Below are 8282 nucleotides of genomic sequence, written 5' to 3'. Positions count from 1 at the left end.
TTTACGTTCATGACGGCGTGTCTCGATTGTAGACTTTGTCAATGATACGCCTACTGTACCTCCTCCAGAGTGTTCCTGACTTGTCTAGATGTTCTGAAGGAAGTAAATCATCCACTTTATTCGTCTTCCGTAGTCTTTTTGGCGTCGCCGAGCTCGCCAGCACGTTCCTTCTTTTTACGAATGTAGCAGATTGTTGATTTGGCCACTCCTAAAGTTTCTGCTGTGTCTCTGATAGGTCTGGGGGTGTTTTTCAGACTAATGATGGCCTCCTTCACTTGCATCAGCACCTCTTTGAACCACATATAGTTCCCCATGAACAGATGCAAATGCAAATTCAACACTTGGAATCAACTTCAGACCTTTTATCTCCTTAATCTGTTGTCTGTTGAGGGGCGGCTGTGGATCAGGTGGTAGAGCGGGTCGTCCACTAATCATAGGGTTGGCGGTTTGCTTCCCGGCCCACATGACTGCACATGCCAAAGTGTCCCTGGGCCCCAAGCTGCTCCCGATGGCAAGTTAGCGCCTTGCATGGCAGCTCTGCTACCATTGTTGTTTGAGTGTGTGTGAATGAGACCCAGTGTAAAGCACTTTGTAGAACCGCTAAGGGTAAAAAGGCGCTATATAAGCGCAGACCATGACATAACAAGGAAACAGCTCACGCCTGGCCATGAAACTGCTTATCAGCCAACTGTCCAATTACTTTTGATCTTGTGAAAACGGAGGGACTCTGAAAAAATCCTAAACGGTTCATGCGATATTTGTGTTAAACGCCGAAAGTCTACACGTCAATAACATCTCGATCGCTTCATGGTTCAAAATCATGGTGGTGTACAGAGGCAAGATGATCAAAACTGCGTCGCTGCCCGAATACTTATGCACCCGACTGTATACGAGTGGAGCGTGATGGCTTTCGTTAACCTGTGAAATAAACAAAAACGGTTCTCAGCTTTCACACAGCTTCGTGCGCGTGTTCTCCATCTGCATGCACGACGACGTACGCAATTATAAACTCGAATCTCTCGTCAAACACCAGCCATTGTCTCCGCCGCGTCACCTGGCCCTCCGACGCCCTCGATAAATATTATACCTCATATCAAAAGCAAACCTAATAAATCGCTCGATTCGTTCTCCACTCGGGCTGTGTTTACACGGCGGAGGATTGTAAACGTGATGGGCTGGAACGGAGGGGCGGCGTCCCCGTGACTGTCTGCAACACTCCACCTCACACCTCGAGGAATGGCTTTTAAAGGACGTTCGGTGGGTGCGTTTTATTGAACATGGACGCCGGTGTTTATTAGACGGAACAACCACGTGGCATTTAGAGGTTATAGTGTTTATGGCTGCGGTGCGGAGGCCGCTCTGGGAACCGGGCGAGGGGTTTATGGGCGCTTTTTTTCCTGGAGAATAAGGAAGTGTGTTATAGTTCCAATCACGGTCATAAATCATAGAAGGGAGACTGTGAGACTCGGCAGCTTTTCCTCAGGCGTTGGAGACGTTGACAAAAAAGAGAGAGAGAGAAGGGGAGAGAGGGAGGGAGGGACGGGGAGGCTGAGGGAGGGAGGAACATTAGGGACTGACCCAAGAACTCTTTTAAGTCAGAAGAAGAATCGCGTGCAGAAAAAAAGCGGCCTCAATCGATCCGCTCTCCTTCCTCCTTTCAGAAGAATTCCTGCTCTCGAATTCTCTCCAGCTATACAATCCCTTCTGCGAAGTTTCGCCTTTACTGAGCCGCCTGTGACACTTCACTAATAGGTCATATTGATGTTTGGGTTCGAAGCGCTCAATAAACTTCTCCCGCTCTATTTTCACCCCCTGTCCCCTCCCTGTCACCCCCCCCTCGCCTCCCCCGGGTTTACCCGCAAGCACTTAACGTATAAATAGGCGGTATCGAAGGTAGCGAGTTTATCAGGAAACCTTAACCTCATCCATCACAGCTCCATTTTTATCAGCGGTGACAACAAAAGCTCTCCCCCGACTTGTTTAAAGAGGAGATAGATAAGACAAGCGTTCAAGGTCAGGAGTGGATTTTTTTTTTTAATTAATAAAAGCTGGTAATTATATCGGTGTCCTTAATGTAAAACATGTCAGTGTAATTAAAATCACTCACACATCACATGCTAACGAGCTTCCCTAATTGTTATAAAGCTAGACTCTATGCTCTGTGATCCTGCTTTAAAAGACGAGTGAACGTGTGAGAGCGCGATGCGGTTAGTGTGCGTGTGTGTGTGTGTGTGATGGTGTTTTGCATCTGTTTCATTTATCAGGCTCTCAGAAATCTCTCGACCAATCACAGAGCCCTCATTTGCTCATTTCACCTTACTTTTCATGGTGTGCGTACAGGAGCCTCTTTGAAATATATAAATATATACTTAAGTTCAGTATTATTTATTTCTCGTATATATATTGAACAAATATTTCATTATTGAATTATTTCATTATATATTGAAGCGATAATGAATAAAGTCTTTAGAAAAATTCCACTATTAGTGGATATACTTACGTTTCAAAAAATAAAAATAAAAACAAGTCTAAATGGATTTTATTTGGGTAATTCGATTGGTTGTTATAAATGTATCCAAAATAATCATATGAATTATTTCTGCCATTTTTGTTCTCTTGGACTCACTTAAATAGCTCTGGATTAGGCCACACCCACTTCAGGTCTAAATCCTAATAAAGGATGCGGATACAGATATCCGAAGCGCTAAACAGATACCGACACGGATAGCGTCAGTGAGATACACCGCTGATGTTTAGAACGTCATAGCAAACCAGGAAACCGCTTATCCGCCTACCGTCCAATTACTTTTGATCTTGCGAAAAACGGATGTAGTTCCCGAACGCGATGATCGTGTTAAACCCCATGAATTACCAGCTGAGAGTCTTCGATCACGTCTCGATCGCTCCGTCCCGAAGCCATTGTGCTGGTGTACTGAGGCGACGTTACCAAAACTGTCGCTGTCCAAATACTTACGAACCCGGCTGTGTGGTGGTGCGGTTTACTGTCACGCGCTCGCGTTATTATTATTCGCGCGAGGAACGGCTCGATCACGTGGGTTCGAGCAGAAAAGACAAAAACAAAAGGTGTATTAATACAGAGCTAACACGCAGGACACGTGTAACTGCAAATCGATGTGTAGATCACTTTCCGAGTGGAAATCTCTTCAATACCACACGATTTATACCGTATTTCTCCTTATTATAATTACTCCTCCAGTGTAAGAATATTCCGCCCGTCTGTCGTCTGATTTTACTTCTTACTAGAAATAAACAGATCGAGACTATTATTGTTTGAAGCTCGGAATGGGTCCAGAATTATTAGGTTTGATGATATATTTTGTTTATTTTTTTTTATTTTTTTATAGCTCGTATCTTTTGTTTATCTTATTACGCTTTGACAGGAAATACTAGGTGCATTTGACTGTATGCAGTATTTGCGATTATTATTTACACGCTAAGATGTCTTTGTTTTGCAGTGTTTTTAAGGACTCGTCGGATCATTAAGGGACACCCTGCAAAAAAAATATGCCTTTCTTGGAAATAGCAAGACACTTAAATCTAGTCCAAGTGCAGTGAAATCAAGCAAAATAATCCGCCGATGGGGTAAACAAAACTGACAGGGTACCAGTTCTTGAAAATAGCATCAATATTTAGTCAGTAAAAATGCTGCTGGATCTTCAAACTAGACAAGCTTAAGATCGATTTAGGATTTTGATTGAGCTGACTTTTAAGAATTGATCCCTTCATGGAAGATTAATAATTGGCACAAAAAGAAAAGCTTACAATAAGACACGATTTCTTCAAACAGCATAGTAAAAACAAGTGACTTTGTCTTAAATTAAGGCACCGGAAGCGTTGTTGTTTTTAGCATTGTTATCGAAACAGGGAAAAACAACCAAAACTGTGAGAACAAGAACCGTAAACGTGACAACGGACACAAGGCAAAAACATGCAGACTGTGGCTGTAGGATAGCGATGTGTCCTTCCTGAATGATTCGTTCAGTTTGAACGAGTCTTTACTATGACTCGGGAACAAACGAGTTGTCTCAGAGAGGGATTCGTTTCCAGACACATAGAGAGAGAGAGAGAGAATTTAATTATATTCTGCTGAAATGAACGAAATGACTTGAGACTCGTTCATTCATTTTCCTGAAAGATTCAAAGATCCGAGTCGGTAAAATGATCCGAACTTCCCAACACTACCGTAGTGTAGGACACACGAACACGACAAACAGCAAAAGCTGGACAATTAGGTGCTGAAAAAACTAGAACTTCTACAGGGGTGCTTATTAGGGGTAACACAGAACAGGTGCAAGTGATGAGTGGGACACATGACATGGTCATGTGACATGCTGGGGCTGATGGGTAATGTAGTGTGGATTTCAGCATAACCATGACACAGCTGCTTCATATCAAAAAAATATGAAGCTCAGTATTTTGCTGGGAGATTTTTATTAAGAGAAAGTGTAAGATATATTTTCTTTAAATGAGATTACTGCTTGTCGAGATTATTTTTCTTTCAACACAAACAATAAGACTCATTTCATTTCTTGAAATCGCCTTTTTCTGCAGTGTATTAGTGCTGGAAAATGGGAGGGAAACACTTGTAGGGTTCTATGTAGAACCTTTAAGGTCCCAGAGGGACAATGGAAGAGCCTGTAGGAGTGTGTGTTTTAAGCTGTGTTGGGCAGATCCATTATTTGTTTGTTGTTGTTGTTGTTGTTGTTTTTTTGGGTTATAAATTTCCGTATGGTTTGGTTAAAATAATGTTTGCGATTTTTCTCCCGTGGTTTACGTGAAACACCGCTGATGTTTATACTGAGCGCTTCCCGTGTTTGGACATTGACGTCTCTCCCTCTTGTCTGTCGCAGCCCGAGTGTGTGATGACGAGCTGCTCCGCTGCCAGAACGGTGGTGTGTGTGTGAACAACGTGAGGTGTCAGTGTGCCCAGGGATACTCGGGCCTGCTGTGTGAGAAGGTTCGCTGCGACGGCGAAGCCGGCTGCGGCTCGTCTGATTCGGCTCAGACCCCCGTCCCGTCCTCCGTCATCATCATCCTCCTGATGGTGCTGCTGCTGCTGAGTTCCGCCTGGGATTTAACCCTCTGAGAAACACATACACACACACGCACACATGCACACTCATAGACACACATACACACACACACACACTACACAATACATATACAAAGCTGATCATCAGAAAGCCGAGCGAAACCGTTATTTGAGAGGACAATAAATAAATATATAAATATACATGTATACAACATTTAAAAATATTACAAATCTATTTAAAAAAAAAAAAAAGTCACAAGATGTTATTTAGAGAATTTATCCAAGCATTGCTTCATAAAAGCGTCAGCGTGAAGGATTATGGTGGACTAAGCCATAGCAGAAACCCAAACTCACCCCTCGTCCTCCTCCTCTTCATCCTCTTCGTCCTCCTCCTCCTCTCCTCCAGCCTACACCTCCACACCAAGAGCAAACAGGAAGTGGGTCTTGCTACTTCCTCTTTATCGCCATGGTAACTTGGGATCAAGATGGCGAACGCAACTTTGGACTGCCTTTTTTTTTTTTGGCTTTCCTCAACACGGAGAATGTGTCCAGATCATGTGGACTATTTACAAAATTGTAAAAAAAAGATCGAATGGAATAAAAATAAATAAAATAAATAAATAAATAAATAAAGACTCATGAGAAGAAAAGAAAAAAAAAATCATAAACATTCTTTGCTGTCGGTGCATCGTGGAGATCAGACTGAGCTGTGTTTAAAGGGAGTCCATCAGTTTCCACTCGTATTTGGTGAAAAAGCCTCGACCATCACTTTTTCCCCCATTTTATTTTGTTTGTTTGTTTGTTTGTTTGTTTGTTTGTTTTTTATTCTGATTTTATCGTCCGATGTCAGAGTCAGTGCGGCACTTGTGTATTAGCTGTCCCCAAAATAGAAATAAACCCATGAAGAAGTGCTTAAAAAAAATCATCAGCGTATTTAATTTTTGTATTTACAAAGATTTATTTTCTTTACAATAAATAGTACCGAATGTTTTGTATTATTATTATTATTATTATTATTATTATTATTATAACTACTCATATTACTGATAAACTGTGTTTAAGAGCGATGTGATAAATATGTTAAAGAAACACGAAAAGATGGATGATTAAACGTTTTCATTTCCAGGGGGCCAAGCACCGAGAGCCATGTATTCATTATTTTTGATCTCAATCATGACAATTGAATGTACTCAAAGAGCGACTGTGTTAAAATGTCAAGGATCGGTTGCACCAACAGGATACCAGACGAGCAGGGACAGGCCGTCGTTATGCTCTATGATGTTCGGCCCGATTTCACCGACCTGGCCTTGTAAAAAAATTCCGCGGATAAGAGTCGAGGTCGGCCGTCTCGTGTTGTGATGTGCTCACGTTTTTGTTTGGTTTTTTGGCTTCGATTAAGTGCCACTCCGACCAAAGACGTCTGACGACGACAAAGTAACTGTATCATTAAAATCTCAGTGTGGGTGAGTGCTGCCGGGACACTCGTCTAAAATCCACCAAACTCACGGAACAGCTACAACAGCTACGCCAGCAGCGATGAAGAAACGTAAACAAAACATGCTAATACACGGAAGGAAAATCGGACGATTACCTCAAGCTCACTTGTGTTCGTGTTTAACGCGAGCCCGTTTTTCTGCACCAGCTGGTTTCCGGTTCTGATTGACGATCTAAGCAGAACGTAGTCGTTTTCTGTCATCGCAGGTCGATCGTTAGAGCCTCGTATCATCGTATAATCCGACACCGAGAGCGTACGTTATCACAGTGAGTCATGTCACGTTATCACTGTGCGCAAAAGCAATAATCTCAAATTGTTTAGTGTAAAACCGAATTTAGGGGCCTAAAATAAATAATTAAACTAAGCATATTATTTAAGATTAGCTGGGAGGAGACATTACGACCAGCTATAGACGGTTTCTATGACAACTGCTATAAATATTAGCCAGATAATCAAAATGGAGGTGTTTCTGAGCTGATACAGTATGGTCTTTGTCGTTCTGCTCGAAGAGTCTTTCAAAACATCTTCACCTGAATGTTTTTCTACTATACTATTAAAAAACATTGATCCCCCCCCCCCCCTCCGCCCCCCCCCGATTATTTTGCTGTTGGATTGTGTGCACAGTGTAATTCAGTTCATTTGAACAGCGTTTAAGTTCCTTTTGTGGGTTTTTTTTTTGTTGTTGTTCCAAACTTGTTGCAAAGTTTTCACTTCGGTTTATGCATCAGGAATAAAGTCGGTTTTATTTATTTATTTTTCTACTAAACCCACCCGACTTAATAACTGTCGGTGCAACCTGCTCCTGAAGATGAGATCAAATTACAGTTAATATTATGGGAAGTATTCCAGTAGTCAGAACACCTGCACAGGTAATTTATCATGGGGATGTTTTCTCTCCTCATGTCATCAAACTGTACATAAATTCCTGTTTTGGTAGCACTGTTAATAATTAACCGTGTCGTTTTCCCCCTCAAACAGGATGAGGCCATCTGCTACATCTACAGCTTTAAAAATAAAAAAAAAAACACCCACTATAACGCAGATCTGGTGCTTGGCCCCCGCAAATCGCTGCTTTCAGCTCTATATATAGATAGGTAACATGGAGTATTATAATTTTTTTTTAATTATGCAGTTTCTTAAGTACTGGCAGCGTGCTAGCATCAAAGAATCTTGGATTACATGAAATGAGGCTGACATGTAATGACAAAAACCCCACCAAAGGACATTCTCAATGTTTTCTCGTTGCTTTAAACACTGAAAAATTTAAGTGAATAAAAGTTTAAAAAGACCTTTTAGAGGTGCTGCTGTGTTCCCCGTGTCCTTTATTCCACCACTTTAACAGGCGGAGTATAGAAAAGTCATTATTTACACTACTTACGCATGCATATAAATTGCGTAATTGGCACAATGTACCGTGGATCTTCAATAACTATTTATCTCCAGCGCAGAACCGATTTGTTCCAGCGCAGTGCATTGTGGGAAGGGCGGAATTAAATATTAACAGGCCTCGCTGTCCCGCTGGGTCACGGAATCCATCGTGTCAGACGGGGAAAAAAATTCAAGTCTTGCACTCAATCGATGTGCATTTTTCAAAAGTTTAAATCCGTACAAAGTTTTGTTTTTTATATATATATATATATAAACTTAAAGAAAATCATTATCATCAGCGGACGTGTGCTGAAATCAGTTATATCACATCCCGGATATTCAGTAAGTTCCATTCAAGAGGCAGCT

The 8282-nt window shown here is 41.6% G+C and overlaps 1 protein-coding gene across 3 annotated transcripts in view; it reads left to right on the top strand.

The window, feature by feature from the left end:
* ntng1a (netrin g1a) overlaps positions 1–7849 on the top strand; it is a 185063-nt gene extending 177214 nt beyond the window's left edge. For all 3 annotated transcript variants that reach the window (XM_053622034.1, XM_053621951.1, XM_053622117.1), the window contains one exon: positions 4872–7849. In XM_053622034.1, the coding sequence (XP_053478009.1) occupies positions 4872–5107 (236 nt within the window). In that variant the 3' untranslated portion in view covers positions 5108–7849. The remainder of the gene's footprint in view (positions 1–4871) is intronic.
* Positions 7850–8282: the final 433 nt, after the last annotated feature.

The sequence above is a fragment of the Ictalurus furcatus genome, chromosome 1 (genome assembly GCF_023375685.1).
Source record: "Ictalurus furcatus strain D&B chromosome 1, Billie_1.0, whole genome shotgun sequence".
Classification (NCBI taxonomy): domain Eukaryota; kingdom Metazoa; phylum Chordata; class Actinopteri; order Siluriformes; family Ictaluridae; genus Ictalurus; species Ictalurus furcatus.
Note: the sequence above shows the minus strand (reverse complement) of the source record. Positions and strands in the feature narration are given on the sequence as shown.